We start from the raw sequence: 18,246 nt of genomic DNA, 5'->3' as shown, positions 1-18,246 counted from the left end.
GGCTTTCATTTTAAAATAAAGCAAAAGCTCCACACAAGAGAGCCCTGAATCCAAAGGCCTTTCTATGTTCCCACTCACTAGTGGGCCTGGGGAGAAGGCAGATACCCCAGACTGCTGCTCCTACTTTCCCAACCTGCTCCATTTCCAAACCTGTCCTACTCTCCCAACAGCACAGTGAATTTGTGAGAAGAGAGCACGAGGGCCAGAGCACTTGCATGTTTATAACCCAGGCTTTTTTGCACTCTCTTTTCAGCTGCCTTCTTCTGCTTCTCCATCCTGACCCACAAAATGCCAATGCTGCAGCTGGAACACAACCAATTTGTGGGATTGTTTCATGGTGAGTTGCTCAAGTCCTGTCAAGACCTTTGGGTCATCAGTGAGGCATGTTGGAGCTTGCACCATCACAACGCATTGTTCTGGGATACCTAACCCAGAAAGGATACGTGCAGCTTGGATTGTAGCTAACAGGGACAAATGTTTCCGTGCAGAGATACCCCTAAATGACATAATGACTACCGCTGAAATTCTTGAATTTAGTTGGTCCAAAAAAAGTCAAATTGTTTCACCGTTAACATTTTCAGTGTGAAAAAATTCAGCATCTGTGACACAAACCATTTCAGTACTTTCCAAACAATTCTGAAAGACTGGATATTGAAAGAATATATTTCTGCACAGAATTTAAGAATGCTTTATTTTCATTCCAGGGCAAAACAAAAATAAATGTCATAGTCTTGCCACTTTCTGTGGAATGGAATTAGTGCTGTCTACTGAGGCTCTGTGCAAAAGCTGATTTAATGCTGAGATTGATGTAAGTTAAAAGCATCTGAACAGAATTCCTCACTCATGTTGAGAATGAGAGATTTTCATTAAAAGGTGTGTTCAAATTTCATTCTCCACTTTGTTCCAGATACCCATAGTCCTGTAAAACCAGGTGATACGATGCTTACTTCCAAACAGCCAATATTCTTGGTCAGTACCAGGAATTAAAGTGTGCTACAATTCAATTTTCTTGTTCTCTCAGCTATGACTAATGTTTCACATTAATGTACCTTCGATTTAGGACTAGTGACACAGTTGTTCCCAAACAAAGTTCTTTGTGGTTCTCTATTTTGAATCACAAATAAAAAACACTGAAGACTGTTTAATATCTCCAGAAGCCCACAACACTGTGAGACAACTTCCTGAATCAGCGCTGAATTTGAAACAACGATGTCACATCAGATAAGTGAAGAAAATACACTGCTATGAAAATAATCCTGGAAACCTCTACCTGAAGGAGTGAAGTCACAGCTATAGGTGGGATAGTATTAAAATCTATGGGCTTGAAACATCCCTAAGTTTAAGCAGTATGGTGTGGTTACTGTGCTCCAGTATCAGATGGAATGAGGAGACATGTAGTAAATCAAATCCAAGAGGTAAAAGAAAAACAACAATATAACAAAACAAAACAAATCAATCACAGTTACATAAAAGGAATGCCTGCAGTTTTCATAAATGGGCCATTTAAAAGCAACAGCCAATTTCTCCTCAGCTTCCTTCCTGTTAAGCAGTGACTAGGTATGAACATGAGAGTCTGCACTGTGTTGAACTGGTCCGTCAGCTCCAGGATCCTTATCTGTAGATAAGTGTGGTATAAGATCAGATCAAAAAAAATGAACTGATATTTCCTGGGTGATCCTCAAGCTGTACTTCCTCCTCCAACCCATATATGATTGAATACCAGATTTGGAAGAATGTGGAGGGTGCTGAGGATTTGGTTTTATTTTCATTACAAGCACTTTGAATGCAAAATAAATATCATAAAAGTTTTTGACAATATAAAATTATTTTTTTTACCTGAAATATAAATTTGATTTGATTTGTTCTGTTCTATTAATTTTCAGGTAAAAACTGCTATTGTAACTGCACACAACGCTTCATTTCCATGTCACAAAAGAGAACCAAAGCAAATTACACATTATATGATTTTAGGCTGTAGCAGTGAAATCAGGTAGGAAGGGAAATGCTCCAGTGCAATATATATACATATATATATAAAATAATAGAAAACCGTAAATCGCTTCAACAGAAAATATATTTTAGTTTTTGGACTCTGAAATGGAGAATTATTCTTGGTATATTGTATTTATCCTAAAACAATAGATTTTATTTTTTGTGACAAATTGTCCACACAATGGCAGATTTACAGATGGAGAGAAAACTACAGATTAAGGAGATATATTCCAGACTGTAGAATGTTCACAAACATTCAGCAAACAGAAACGGCGGGTGCCTTCTCAAGACTCTTCTAACCCCTTTCTCTGCAGCAGTAATGCAAACCACAATTATTTCTTCAGAAAAGTCACCCAGCATGTGCTGGATGGCAATAGCATTACCAGCAGTTCACTCTCCTCTTTTGTTACATTCTGCATAGGGCATCTACAGCTAGCCAAGTATGGGTCCTTTCTTATGACTCACACTAAACTGTTAGTAGCAGTGCTTTGGCTTTTTCCCACTTTTCTCTACATACTGCAAGAGGCTCAGATTGAAAGCTGCATGTAATTGACAGTGAATCAGAGAGGGATGACTCTCCTGTGTTTAGATACCTAATCTGAAAATTAGTCATAGAAAGTCACCCTCATTCCTTGATAATTAAGGCAATTACATAAACAGATATTAATTTCTCTCAGAGAAGTATTGTTTAGCTTAATTCATTAAAGTTCAAATGCTTTGAGAATTTTACTTCAAAGATGTTATAGAAGTCTAATGTCTCATGTAATCACTCCTCCAGTATTCACAGGTTAAAGAAGGAAAAAAGGGCAACTGAGCTTTTTGTTTTACTCATTTTGTAAGAAAGTAAAACTATCACATTGCATCAATACAACGTAGGAAAAATGAGATGCAGATATGAATATTATCTGCATTAAGTTGCTTAAGAAGAAAAGCTGAGTGGCTTAGAGGATAAGGGACTGGGATTTCCTCTCAGAAACTCCAGTGGGAATTTAATTTGCAATCCGCTGTTGAGACATTAACTGCACAATAGCAGCTTACTCTAATCTGTTGATAGAAGAAAATTATTTACTAGCTATCAATAAGATACCTGCCTTTGACAGGACAGTAAACCTCATACATACACATTAAATCCTGTTATTTTCCATGTTTGTGCCAATTTCAGCAAAGAATATTTGGCAAGTTTTAGTCCCAACTAGGTACATGTAAATATCTGTATTCGTCAGGTGCAACAACCTTTCTATGACTTCCAGTGCTTATACTGGAAAATGTAAAAGAATTAACAGATACATGAATCTATCTGTATTAGAAACATTCCATGCAAAGAGCTTTATACTGATGCTAAAGATACTGTATAGATACTCTGTCAACAATTTAAAGTTTGCATGCCTTTTTTGTTGTTGCTACGTAAGTTCCTAAGCTCTTTTTGTAAAGGAACAAGTTACTGAAGCGTAGACTTGTATACACAGGCCTACTTGTAATGAAACTCTAACAAAAATTCACAAAACTTGAAGCCTATACATTGATGAGCTGCATAAAGGAAAGGTCTGTCTAATTTTATTCTTTGGCAACTAAACCTCAGGCAGCAAGTTTATATATCTTCTTTTGCCTACGCTAAGAAGTTAAGCATCCATACCAACTTTTTCTCAATGAGCAGGAAGGAGAGAAGGCATTAAGTCTTTATCTCAATAGCCTGATGGTAAGCAAATTCATCCAAGTTAAGGGAAAATCGTATTTCATTTGGTCCTTTCTTTTCAGAATCCATATTAGTATGTAGTCTGCCAATCTAAGTGCAGATGATGGTCTGGAGATTATTCCTTCTTTTGTTCTGAAGCTGAAAAAATCCACTTTGTGGGGAATATTAACTATATAAAATCACAAAAAGAATGGTACAAAATTTGAGTATTATTCATCCATGTTGAAGAAAACAGAATTCTGACCTTGCTCTGCAAATATTTAATATGAAATACTTAAATATGTAATTGCCTCCTCCTCTCCAGGAATGCTTTAGATGTGAAAAATGGGGGGGGGGCGGGGAAAAAAAAGAAAAAAAAAAGTGTACTCCACTAAAGAGAGTAGTTTTTGTGATTAGGACATTGAATTGGGTTTCATGAAATCTCATTTCAAATCTAAGGTTTTAATCTAGAAACACCTGGGTAGTGGCTCTACACGTGATCATTCAGTTTCTATCTGTCCTGCAAACTAAAGCTCCTACTTCTATCAATCATGAAGAATAGAAAAAAAAGCATGTGCATATATTATTATTGCCCATTTGCACCCGAGTCTTGTTTGATATGGAGTAGAAGGAATTTTCTGTCTAACAGTACAGCTGTAGCTTCAGCAGTAACTCTTTGCAATCCAAGGAGAAATCACTTCCACTCAGTTCTCAGTTGTTACAGTTTTGCTTATTTAAACTATAAGTTCTGAGAGCCGAAATCTTCTTATTACCCATAAAATACTTTGCAAGAAACTGCATACTGAATGACTGATCATTGCTTGAGCCTGCAGACTATTTCATTGTTTTAAAAAAAGCCCAGGCTATAACATCAGGCAAGTTGTTGCCATTTTATTATTTTTATTGTTGCATGCATGAAAGAAGGGTGATCTCAGTTCAGTTCACAATAAGCCAGCGGTCCATCAGAAAACCACAAATCCATTCTACTGGAATTAAGGATGATCATTTCCCACAGAGAGGTCAGGAGCCAAAAGGATATCAGTGTTTTCAGGACTTGAAATTACTCCTCCAGGTAAAAGGAAGGCACATTGGGAGATCTGTCTGTATTACGCTTTTATTGGCAAAGAGGCTTTTATCTCCAAGGCTGATGGTTCTGTATAGAAACTCATTGATTTCCATAGCTAACCTTCCTTGACTCTGAAATGGCCCACACTTCCACCTTCTGTTTTGAGTTAACGTTGTTTTTGGTTATAACTTGGAGAAGTGAACTGCACATTACAGAGTGCTGCTCTAGGTCATGTCTTAATTTTCATGAATTCCAATCTTCTTTTTTATTTTTATCCCACCTTCTCTCATAATAAAATACTAAAAATAACAAAATAAACTGAAGAAAGGGGGCAGTTTTCCAGGAACTTAATATGCATTAAGCAAGATGTGATAAAAAAATCAAAAAGTAAAACAAGGACAACTTCTGGTTTTACATAACTAAGTTCATTCTACTGATTTCCATTTAATTAATTGTATCAGAGGTTAAATAAAAGACTATTCCACCTGAGACTATGAAGTACATGAAAAAGCCAAAAGCACTGAACATACCATCACCTGTATTCCTTTATCACTTTCGATCTATCTACTCATTGCTGAATTACTCATATGTAGCTGCACTTAGTATTTTACAGTATTATATAGCTTCCTAGTTCATAAAATATTGATTCAAGTCTTTCATTCTGTATCTTTCTTGAACTTTGATCTTCCATAGTTAGTGTTGCCTTGATGAAATATTTAGAAGTACAACATTTTCCTTGTGGAAGGTAAGTTTAGAGTTTTTATATGGGAGCCTGTGTTAATGCGCTATCTTCAACATTCCGGGTGAACTCTATCATGGTCACATGTAGTTGAAAATTGAGTTTGCAGAAATCCTCAAACCCAAATAAACATTTTTAAGGGTAAAAGTCAATTTTCTCACTTGGTTGGAGTACGCTTACCATGCCAGATACACTCAGAGAGACTTGAAAAAATACAACCAAAGAGATGACTTTAAAATTGATAGTTATTTCCTAACAGATAAAAATGTATTAACTGCATAATAAAAACAGAGTTCTGGCTTAAAAGCAAAACAAAAAAATTGCCATGTATTAGTAGATATTGAATGTTATCAATTTACTTTGCTAAAGCAAGCAAAGCTACTGCAACATCTTTACAAATTTCATCAATCCCAATACTCAGAATAACCTTTGTTTTTCATGAAACTTGTAGAAACTCAATCGTTTTGAGATCTTTGTCACAGAATCATGGAATCACAGAATTGTTTAGATTACAAAAACCTTCCAGATCATCAAGTCCAACTGTCAGCCTGACATACTCAGCCACTAAAAACCACATCCTCTAGCACCACGTTCACATGTCTCTTGAACACCTCCAGGGATGGAGACTCCGCCATTTCCCTGAGAGGTCCATTCTAATGCTAGATCATCCCCTCTGTGAAGTAATTCTTCCTGATATCCACTCTAAACCTCCTCTGGAACAACTTGAGACCACTTCCTTGCATCACATTACTTGCCACCTAAGAAAAGAGACTGACAGAGTCCTCATTACAGCCTCCTTTCAGGCAGTTGTAGATATCAATGAGGTCACCCCTCTTCTTCAGACCTCTTCTTCAGATTAAACATCCCCAGTTCCTGCAGTCACTCCCCTAAGTTTCATTTTCCAGTCCTTTCACTGGCATTGATGCTTTTCTCTGAACACGTGCAAGCAGCTCAGAATCATTCTTGCAGTGAGAGGTCCAAAACTGAACACAACATTCAAGGTGTGGTCTCTACAGGGGGACAATCACTTCCCTCATTCTACTGGCCATATTTCTGACACAGACAAGGATGCCACTGGCCTTCTTGGCAACCAAGGCATACTGCTGGCTTATGTTTAGCCAGCTGTTGACCAGCACTCTGAGGTCCTTTTCTGCTGGGAAACAATACAGCCACTGATCCCCAAGCCTACATCACCACTGCATGGAATTGTGCACAAGGGCACAACCTGGTACTTAGCCTTGCTGATGGTGAAAACAGATTAGTGATTGCACTGATGAATGTCATGTGATTAGATTGAGCCCATCAATCTAGCCTATCCAGATCCCTCTGCTAATCCTTCCTATCTTCAGGCAGATCAGCAGTCTTACTTAATTTGATGTTGGTCTGCAAACTTACTGAGGTTGCACTTGATCCCCTCATCCAGATCACTGACAAAAATTTTAAACAATGCTGTCCCCAGTACTGAGCCTTGAAGAATGCAACTACTTAATCTCAGCCTTTCTACTAGTTCTCCACCCTGTGAACCACGCACCTATCCAAGCCATGAGTTGTCTGTCTGTCTCTCCAAGAGAATGTGGTGGGAAACAGTGTCAAACACTACAAAAATCCAGGTATATGACATGCACAGCCTGTATCTTTTCTAGTAAGCAGGCCAGTCTTAGAACAGCGGGCTAGTCAGGATGGACTTGCTTTTTATAAACCCATGCCAGCTATTTCTGATCATTTGATTGTCCTACATGTGACATGTGATAACATTCAAGACAATCTGCTCCATAACCTTCCTTAGGTCAGACTGAATGGTCTGTAACTCCATAGATGTTCCTTCCTGCACTTCCTGTACACTGGGCTCATATTCACCAATCTCCAGTTAACTGGGAACTCCCTGGTTAGCCAGGACTGCTGGTCAATTATTGATAGTGACTTAGTGAGCACTACTGCCAGCTCCTACAATACCCATGGACTAATTCCATCTGATCCCATTGACATATGAACTCAAATGATGTAAAAGCTCGCTTATAGTTTCAAGTTGGATTACAGGAGCTTCAGTCTTGCACCCTGTCACTGTCACTGTTTTCCAAATCAGGGGACTGAGTCTTATCCTCACCTTTCATCACTATGTTTCTCCTGACATCCTATAAAGGATGGAAATTCTCCTTAATCCTCCTTTTGCTGTTGAGGTATTTGATTGATATAATAAACTATTTTTCACATGATATGTAACATTTGTGCTTATTGTATTGAGACTATTGGAATGTTATAAATTATCATTTAATTTTGTGTCATACAAGTGTTTTGGTAAAAGAAAAACCAGTATCTCAGAAAAAACCTGAAGGCCAATATTTTTCATTTGCAACAAATTCCATGCATTTCTTACAATTACAACAATCTTTGTTTAAAAAAAAAAAAAAAAAGAACAGTTTTGTATTGTGTTTTTACCTACTCTGTCACTTTCTGTCACTTTTAAATGTAAGTTTGTTATGGTGCAGAAGAAATACACAGAGATCAGTCTTACCTTCTGGCTCCCTGATCTTACGTCCCGCTGCAGATTTCCGTAACACACTCCGTCCTGAGTTGAACAAGCTTGCTAACTCATCAAGGGGACTGGTCAATGACCTTGAGTTTGTAGGGCTGTATGGAAATGAAGATGATGAATTAGAGTTCAATTTCTTGTGTTCTGCTCTTGCCACCTTTGGGGAGTAAGGCAGTTTGGAGAATGGAGAAGGTGAACATCCAAGCTGAGCAGGGTTTGGTCTCTGAGGTACTTTTGATAGATCTGAGTTTGTACCTGTTTTCCCTGTATTAATCAGAAAACTAGCACAAGGCTCTGGAGGAAATGCAAAATGTGTGGAAGCCCGATAGGAAATAGGAGGTGGTACAGGAGGAGGGGGTGGTGGAAGAGGAGGAGGAGGTGTTGAAGGTGGAGTCACTTTGCTGGAAACATTGAATACAACCAAGCCTGGAGATGCTGGTCTTTCACTCTCCCCCTTTTGGCTTTTAGAGTACTGTGGTGATAATGGACTTGAGCCTTCTGACTGCACAGGGTATTTTAGGTTGGTTTCCAAGACAGGAAGCTTTTTAACTTCTAGTGGTGTGAGAGGTGATTCATCAGAAGCAGGAGAACATGTGACAGGAGTTGGAGGAAACACGAGAAGTGGTGGCCTGTGAGGGAGCAAATTAGGGAAAGGGGCTGGAATGTCACACGAGTCTTTATAGTTCAAAGCTGCTTGACTGTTTCCATCCAATGTTCCATCTTCAACATGAACATTTTTTTTGCTTTCAAACACCAGAGGAGGAGATCCAGTTGCTACTGGAATTATTCCATTACTGTTGATTCCTTCTTCTGGGAGAAAATACTTCATTTCTTCATATACAGACTCTCCTTGCTCTGGGCTTTCTGCTTCAGCAGAACTGTGTTTCATTGCATTCCCTACCATTTCAATATAGACAGGTTCATTTTCTTCCTCTTCTTGTGACATATAAAGACTCAATGTGCCATGTTGTGGCACATCAGCAGAAGCTGCTCTCTGTACTCCCGCAGTGTCATAGCTACCTTGTTTGGCTACTGTGTTTGCCTGTTTCACATCCCCAGGCTTTTGGCCAGGTATTTCTTCATAAGAGCCACTGAGTTTTGTATTGGGACTTCGTTTTGGTTTTCTGGGAGGTATTTTTTTCATGGTACTATAGTCATCACTGTGTGGCCTTGGACGGGTCAGAACTAGGAAAGTGAAAAAAGTGTATGTTATTAACAGATTGAAATTAGTTTTTTCTTACACAGGTCTAGTACTTAAGCTTTCAAATCTTGCATGTATAATTTTACCATTAAGAGTAGTTACATACAGAGGAATTCAATCAAAAGTATACATATTTCAATGAATAAAATGCAGAACTTCCAGCATTCCAAACCACAAGCTTTTGTTGTCTAGGCATACAATCCGCTTTGGTAGCCTCTACTGTCACTAAACCTATCACCCAAGGAGATATTTTTTGAATCCAGATATTCACTGCAAGGTCTGTAATGCATGGAAATACGTGCTTGTTATTCCTTTTGCCCCAGGGGAGAGAACACAAGGGTGTGCTTTTAACTAGGAGTTTCAGCATAGTGCTACTCTGGCATGCATGTTATCATCAGTAACTGAAATATCTGACTTTTATGCAGTATATAAAATTCTAATTACAGGCAGATATTATCCCTATCTCTGCTTCTTTTGTATTGCTGATGTGGAAATAATTTTTAAAGTTAGGGAATCACATAGCCTAGGGGCAATTCCTCAACTGAGTATACAGTTAACAAAACTCTAGATGTCTTTTCACAGCCTCCAGGCACAGATGGAGCGGAGATAATAGATACCGATCATCAATAGGTGATTAGTCTTTTAAGATATAAATTAAATGGTGTAAATCAGAGCTGGTTTCAGACAAAGACTCAGGAAATACATAATGTTTGGAAAATGAGCACAGCAGGGAAACTGGTCCAATTGTTTTGCGTGTGCATAAGCATTACTGCTAAGACCATACTAACGTATCTAAATTGTCATTCTTTCAAAAACGTCTGGTAAAGTTTTTTGGCTAAATCAATCATTTATTCCAGTGCTTTGCACTGAAAGCCTAAACCACTGCAGAGATCCATAATCCACACTGAACTAGTTTAAAACTACTTACACTGGACACACACAAGAGTTCACCTCGCTTTACAAGGAGTCTGAATGAGCAAGGTAGAGGTTAGGAAAACGGACCTGCATTGAATAAACTGGGCATGAGTAATTATTTTGCAAGAGAGAGGGAGCCACAAAGCTCTGCAGCCAGTGTGCAGGCATAGAGAATGGTTACATGTAGCTTTAAACCCAGCCCAAAGAATCTTCCTTGATAAGCTTAGAGGATTCTTTAGATGAAACAGGACAAATTAGGCTTATCAAGGAAAAGCAGAATGTCTCCCCTCTCTTTGTCTTCTACTCATATGTTTCAAACGTGTAGGAGGACAGAACAATTGAACTCAAAACTGGACTTAATGTACGATAACGCAATGCAACTCTTTTGGGACTTTCATAGCGCTTTCATTCCAAACAAAAAATTCACCATAGGCAAGTTATGGCACAAACGTAAGCCACTGAATGCACAAGTCATTTCTGTGAATACAGAGAAAAAGTAGGAGAATGTTTAATGTTTAACTTGGTGAAATTCAAGAATCTGGCATTCTGTATTAGCAGTGCAAGATATTCTAACAGTTTAAAAGGTGAAAGAAAATGGTCAGTGGGGTAGAATTGCTGGAGCTGACAAAGATCATTTGTCTCCAGAGGGAATTCTGCAAACAGGCTCAGGTTGTTGACAAACGAGGCCATTAGAACACATGAGCAGTTATTTGCTGATTTGGAGCAAATGATAAATTGACTACCTTTATTTACTGCCACTGAAATATTTCACAGAGGCGGGGCTTTTCAAAGGCACTTGACCATGTTTGGAAGGATCAAAGCGGAGGGAACAAATCAATACCCTAGAATAACTTTTGTGACGCTTTCCCCCTTTCTGCCTGACCTTCATTAGCAGCCTCCTTAGAAGCCGCCGACAAGCAAGCACTGACAGCCTCATAGGAAGCGCTCAGCCGTGTGTTGGGGTCCCGCTTGGGTTTGGGAGGAGGCTGTTTCCGTGGCGACGGCAGGCTGCTGTTGTCTTCCATGCTGAACACTGAGTGCAGGGATGGGGACCTGATGGACGACCCAGCCGCAGAATGTACCAAGCCTTCTACAGCCATGGGGACGGGCACGGAGCTGGAGTGAAAGTGCTTCGGCGCACGGTAGCCAGCAAAGCCGTCCTCAGGGAGCTTCCCACCCTTGTCTTCAGCTCTGAAAAAGCACGGAAGACAGGCCCAGATGCATTATTCAAGTGGTAACAATGAACCTGTTCATGCAAACATAACAACAGCTTTTTGGTAAACAGCCTCCCGCCTCCCCTGCTGCGCAGAGGGGATGTGTGTAGTAATCTCCTGACAAACAAATCCAGATCAAGCTGCTAGCTTTCCTCCATTTCCTGTTTCATGATAAATTGGGACACTGGCTCTCTTTTCACACAGATGCAGCTTTCCTTAAGCAGTTTCACATTGTGGATCAGACGCTCTGTGAATGAATTGTTCACACTTTGATTGTTGCACACAATCAAAAGCCGCATTTCCAATCTGAATGATAATTTCTGGGAAATCCATTTTAATGGAAAGTTACTGAGGCAGCAAATGCTGAGCCTTTATCACTATTTTCTGAAAAGACAACAATAAATTCTATTTAGATAATGCAAATCTTTAAAATATTAATGACCCTTTTAACCAGCTACAGTGGCTGCCTGAATGATTCCAGCTAGATATCTGCATATCCTCCTGTGGAGGCTTACTTGATAGCTATCCTTTTAAAGATATTAACTATGACATTATGCTTAGTTACTTCAATCACAGTTTTAGACTTTTGCTTATTCCATTTATTTATTTATTTATTGCTATTTCAATACATACAGAGAAATGATGTTTTTCAGCTGCTTCCAACAAACCAATTTTTAACAGAAATTCTTCAAACATTTTACTCTTCCAAAAATCAAAATGCTGGAAACCTTTCAGCTTAGAGTGGCTGCCTATTAGATAGATGTCCATACCATCATTTTACAGACAAACTGCGAAGCATTTGTTTTTTTTTTTCAAATTGCATTTCTGTATGGCAGATCACCAGCAGGACTGGAATTCATGCACAGGATCTAGCCAGCTGCCCATGCAGTAAATGAAACAGCTAAGGATGAAAGTGTGGTGCTCAGTGGATAATTTGTTTTCACTGTAATGTTTAATTACAGTCTTTCTGACAAAGGCATTTCCTCCAATATGTAATCACTGGGATATTTGAAGCTAATTAAGCAGATGCACTGCCATTTTCACTTTAATAAAGTCACTGAAAAAAGCAATGAAAGCAAAGGCAGTTGTTCCAGATGAGAATTAAGTTCCTATGGAAAAGTAAATATCTGTATACCCAGCAAGTTATTAGAAGCTTTCCTGCTCTTGATACATACCTGTTTTTAACTGCAAATGCTACCTTTGCCCATTCAGGTATCTGAGAGAAAAAGATCTGGGACTCCATTCCTGGGAAATCGCTCTCCAACCATTTGCTGGATTTGTAAAACAGGTACTCCTGAAAACTCTAATGGGTGCTAAACAAAATGTCTTTCATCTATTTTTAAATAAGGGGAAAGAATCCTCTTCACAGTCTATCAAGTTCATTGTACAATTTCTTGGGCTGCCCTTTATTGTATTCTAATGCCTTTTTAGCTGTTTTTCATTATTTTGGCAATTCCCCCATGCTAAAATTCTCAGTTAGATGTGTTTTGCTTTTGTTTAGTTGTTTGATGAAAGTTCAACTATAATCTATTTTTCTTAAAATTAAAAATTTCTGCAAAAAAATAAAGTCTTCAGAGGCTTGAGTAAGAGCCTATAAAGCTCAGTTTGCCTTGAATAAGGTAACACTGGTGTCCTTATGCTTCTGGACTTAATTACCTGCTCCAAAGAAAAATAGTGTCTAGCATTGATCTGGATTGAATACATACTTGAAAGTGCTCTTGCAATTTTCAAGGTATGCTCAAGTCAGTTATGTGAATTTAAGAGCAGGGAAGGAAATCACAGAATGATTCAATTCCTTACTATCCAACCTAGAATATATTTTCTCAAAGCTAAGATATCTTACCTTTTGTGGACTTCTTCTGGTCTATTTCTAGCCTCTAGCTTTTCCCTGTGGTAAGCAGCATTCATCTCATTGCGAATTCGGTCATTTTCCCGAGCAATGTCAGAAGCATTTTGAATGACCAAGGCATCGTATGTTTTCAGCCCCATATCCTCAACATTCTGCAAGAAGCCTTTGACTGAGGTGATCTCTTGCTGTTTGATGTTCATCTTCTGTAGCACACGCTGGCGAGCTAGAAATCCTCTCACAACTACCATAACATAAGAAAAAATAATGGAGCAATGAAAGACTACTAATTAATTAGTGAATACCAATATTACTGTGTGTTCTGCTGCAAACATAAGTAAATCAAGTTCAGTCAACATCTTATACAAATAGTGAAAGAAATGTACGTTGTATACAACATACAGAAATGGATGTGCCTGTTTTATATTGCCAGTGCTTAAAACCAAGTATGACAGCAAATTCATTCACGAATTTAAGCTACCAGAACTCAAAATGGTTACTTTCACTTAAAGTTATTTTTGTTTCTATTACAACAGGAAACTTGGATGTCTGATACAGAATGCAGAAGAATATATTTAAAAAGGAAAGGTTAAAAGATCTTTTGTTTTAAAATAACACCCTGAATAAATGATTATTGCATTGAATATGGTAGAAATTAAAAGACTGCCTGTATCTATTAATCTTCAAAGAGTATTTTTGACATTTCAGTGTACCAAAAGACAGGGAAAAAAACCCCAAAACAAATAAAAGATCTTTTACTGACACCTGAAGACTTTTTTTGCTCATTTTCTTTCAGCAGAAACAATTAATGCACATTTCTGAAATGTTTCTGTCACATCATTTCCATTTTTCAGCTTAAAACTTTCATCTACGTTGCATCAGCTTTACGTATCTAATAGGCCTATTTTCTTACACTCCTTGTCAGCCTTATCTTTTGGTGTACCTCCCATAATGGCTTTCTGTGCTTCTTTCCTAAACGTGTATATGCAGTACAACAGTTTCTACTCAACCTAAATATTGCCTTATCCCCTGAATTTTCAGAAGTATCGGAGACAAGGGACAGGGACTTCTGTGACCATGACAAATCCAGCACTAAATCAATCACTCTACATGGAACCAGTGATGTTAGTATGTTTGGGCATGTGCCTGGCTTGGGAGGAAAGATATTCTAAATAAAGGTGTTCTGTCCGTGCATTTGTTTTTTTAAGCTTCTCAAGATGATGTTTCTTTCCAGATCTACAGTAACTGCTGTGTACCTCACAGGAAAGAACATGTTTTAAAATTATTTTCTTGGTACCTGAAATATTGCTGATTTTCTGTAGCTCAACTTACGGGTAACCACACAACAAAACAGGTCAAATTTCATTATTCCTTATTATGTTTACCCTCATTTTGGTCAACTTAAATTTCTTGATAAGTAAACAGGAAGTAGCCTGTATAAGATGTTGATTTGAGTTTCAGAGATGCTAATGAAAATACTAAGGTTGTAAGATAGAAATGCTACCATGCATAAGTCTTTTTAATAATGTAATTCAGTGTCAGCCACAGAAGCACTTCTGAGTAACATTAAATGACAGTAAAATTCAATTAATCTAAAGGAAAAATGTAAACAGAAGAAGATACATCTAGTCTTCTATGAATGTAAGATGATCCTGAATGAAATAAATGGACAAATAGAGGACAATGAAAGGCATTTTCTGTCATCTCCCATACCGTCAGTTACATATTTAACTCAAGATTTTGTTTTTGATTTTTAGCGATGCTCTGTGCCTAACTGATACAATATAAGAAAAGGAAATGTTCACAGGGTTTGGAAAATTCCCTGCATTTGGAAAAAATTAAGTTCATACACTTTGGTACTATCTATAATGGATAATTTTGAAAGTTTACATTTTTTTAATAATCATAGCCAGTTATGTCTCCAAAGCTGCCTTCTAGAATAAAATCTGACTTCTTAAAACCTGAAACAGTAATACACTTACCCAATTGAGTTAAAAAGAAAATTAACAGCACAGCTTTTGTTGACTCTTTTATGAGAATTCACAAGGGATATACACATTACTGAGTCTGAATTTATAATGTTGCTGTTGAGAAGGTAATGGAATCATGTATAGAATGCTATCAGAGTTCACTGCTTACAAGTATGAAAAAAAATCAAAAAGCTTAGAAGTCAAAAATTGTTCCTCCATTTGAAGGGTTTTGTCTTCGGTTCAACACAGAAATAAACAAAACAAGAAAAAAAAAACACAAAGACGAATGAAAAGAAACACACAAAACAAAACAATTTCATAAGCTCAAAAACTGCTCTGAAATGAAAACTGTCATTTCCTGGATCTTTACTTCTCACTATCAACAAGTATTGTGCAGATACTAATATTGTGTTCTGAACTTGGTCCTCAATTATGTAAATCTACAGTAATTCTCACTTCTGGACATTAAAACAATTCTGGTTAGCATCCTCAGGACATAAAATTACCTAATTCTTCACAGTTCATCTAAGGACAAAGACCAGAAGAATTAAAATTCCATGGATCTGACTTCAGTGAGAAAAGTTCTAACCACTGTGTATACAGTGTACTAAAGTTAATTCTTAATATGATTGAACTGTAATATAAGACCTTAAGGATGATGGATTTTCCTATAGGTACAAAAATTTTTCTCAATGATTCAATACGAGCAAAATTTCCCAAATGTAGTTCTTACTGGGAGAGGGTAGGTGTAAAGGACAAAGCCTATAAAATCTGACTAAAATCTGACAAACAAAACAAGATTTGTTTTTCTAATTTTCTTAAAAAAATCCGTTAATGGGAAACATTGCAGACAACAGCTAATTAGATAAATAATGCAACATTTTAAGGAAGTAGATATTTGAGATTCTGATAGGAAATGGAACAGTAGTAACAGGAAATCAGGAGACAGTGGATAGAAACCCCTTTAAAAATGTGCCAAATAATGGGTCAGTGTGATCTTAAAACAAAAACACAGAAGAAAAAAATGCCTAAAAATAAAATAATAACAAAATTCTACTACAAAAACTGCAACAGAAGAACAGAACAAAGACAACTAAACACACAAAATCATTAGCTTTGTATTAATGATATATTTGCACAGAAAGGTATTTTGTAGCCCTGATATTTTTCAGGTTGAAGCAGAGCAGGCTCCGGGGGGACCTCATTGTGGCCTTCCAGTCCTTGAAGGGAGCGTATAAACAGGAAGGGAAATGGCTGTTTACGAGGGTGGATAGTGATAGGACAAGGGGGAATGGTTTTAAATTGAGACAGGGGAGGTATTAGGAAGAAGTTTTTCACACAGAGGGTGGTGACACACTGGAACAGGTTGCCCAAGGGGGTTTTGGATGCCCCATCCCTGGAAGCATTCAAGGCCAGGCTGGATGTGGCTCTGGGCAGCCTGGTCTGGTGGTTGGCAACCCTGCACATAGCAGGGGGGTTGAAACCAGATGATCTTATGGTCCTCTTCAACCCAAGCCATTCTATGATTCTGTGATTCTATTTGTTTTGCGACTCACAGTTTAGAGGCAATACTAAAGCCTTTAAAAGTCAATGAATATACTTGAAAAACAAAATACTCAAGCTCCTCTTAGTTTTAATTACAGTCAACAGTTTTCCATAAAATTATGTTTCACAGACATAAAGAGTGTCACCAATATTTTTATCATCTCCAAAAATCTGTATAAGTAGTTAGTTGGAAATAAGTAGTTAGTTGGAAATATGCCCATAGGGAAATAAATAAAATACAGCAACTACTGGAGGAAGGAAAAAAAAAAAAGAATTTGTTACGCAATGTTTCTTGTCAGTGTACAAAGTGACAGCTCAGGAATACTTGTTCCGTAATTGTTACCTTTTTGGCAGGTTATAATTTTCTTCTGAAGCTGAAGGCACAAATCGTTGAGATGGTCAGCTTGCCAGTACTTAAGAAACACTTTTCGGATTCCTATCTAGAATAGAAACAGCAGGGAAACTTTCACCATCAACAAAAAAAGGCCAAAATAATGACAAGTAAATAACAACAATATGTGCACAATCCTGCTGAAGGCTCAGATCAGATCTGCAATATTAGGCTAGTAACAATGTCAATAGTTGTTCAAAAGGTAGCATCATTTGGTTGAATAAAAGACATATTTGGAAAGGATAAGCAAGTTATCAGGCACACATTCCCCCTTGAGGTCCAGAACCATCCAGAACAAATACTACGTTCAAGTTAAACACAGGTTGGAAAATAAAGCATTCTGAATGTAATTACACTAACGTGTTAGGCAATTTAACAGAAAAAAAAAATTAGCTTTTACAAAACATGGAGATGTGAGCAAAGATAAAGGTGAGAAGTTGTACGTCCATGGGGGGAAGAAAACAGCAACAGGCAGCTGCCATCCATGGAACAGGAAGGATTCTGCCCATAAGTGAGGATGATTCCTAGTGTCCCATAAAACTATGAATTCTAGCTCCCAGAGCTGCCTGCTGAAGCTACTCCAGAGGTCTCTTCATAGAATTGATAATCATTTGATGATCAGAGGACTGGAGCACCTCTCCTATGAGGAAAGGTTGAGGGAACTTGACTTGCTTAGCATGGAGAAGAGAAGGCTCCGGGGAGACCGCATTGCGGCCTTCCAATACTTGAAGGGAGCACATAAACAGGAGGGGGAAAGACTGTTTACAAGGGTGGATAGTGATAGGACAAAGGGGGAATGGTTTTAAATTGAGAGAGGGGAGGTTTAGGTTAGATATTAGGAGGAAGTTTTTCACAGAGGGTGGTGACACAATGGAACAGGTTGCCCAAGAAGGTTGTGGATGTCCCATCCCTGGAGGCATTCAAGGCCAGGCTGGATGTGGCTCTGGGCAGCCTGGTTTAGTGGTTGGTTACCCTGCACATAGCAGGGGGGTTGAAACCAGATGATCGTATGGTCCTTTTCAACCCAGGCCATTCGGTGATTCTGTGATTCTATAGAATCAAGCCTGAGCAATCAGAGATATATTTGTGAAAACGGTTCTCCTGTGTACTGATGGAGTGTATGAGCTTACTCTGGTGCTAAGCAGGTGTTTGGTTTAATTCATCT

The 18,246-nt window shown here is 38.1% G+C and overlaps 1 protein-coding gene across 3 annotated transcripts in view; it reads right to left on the bottom strand.

The window, feature by feature from the left end:
- The window catches only part of MYO16 (myosin XVI), a 366,647-nt gene that overhangs the window by 35,100 nt on the left and 313,301 nt on the right, over positions 1-18,246 (bottom strand). For all 3 annotated transcript variants that reach the window (XM_004938536.5, XM_040662650.2, XM_416950.8), the window contains exons 29-32: positions 17,034-17,130; positions 13,173-13,419; positions 10,999-11,306; positions 7,982-9,184 (exon numbers count right to left, since the gene is read on the bottom strand). In XM_004938536.5, the coding sequence (XP_004938593.2) occupies positions 7,982-9,184; positions 10,999-11,306; positions 13,173-13,419; positions 17,034-17,130 (1,855 nt within the window). The remainder of the gene's footprint in view (positions 1-7,981; positions 9,185-10,998; positions 11,307-13,172; positions 13,420-17,033; positions 17,131-18,246) is intronic.

The sequence above is a fragment of the Gallus gallus genome, chromosome 1, assembly GCF_016699485.2.
Source record: "Gallus gallus isolate bGalGal1 chromosome 1, bGalGal1.mat.broiler.GRCg7b, whole genome shotgun sequence".
Taxonomy (NCBI): domain Eukaryota; kingdom Metazoa; phylum Chordata; class Aves; order Galliformes; family Phasianidae; genus Gallus; species Gallus gallus.
Note: the sequence above shows the minus strand (reverse complement) of the source record. Positions and strands in the feature narration are given on the sequence as shown.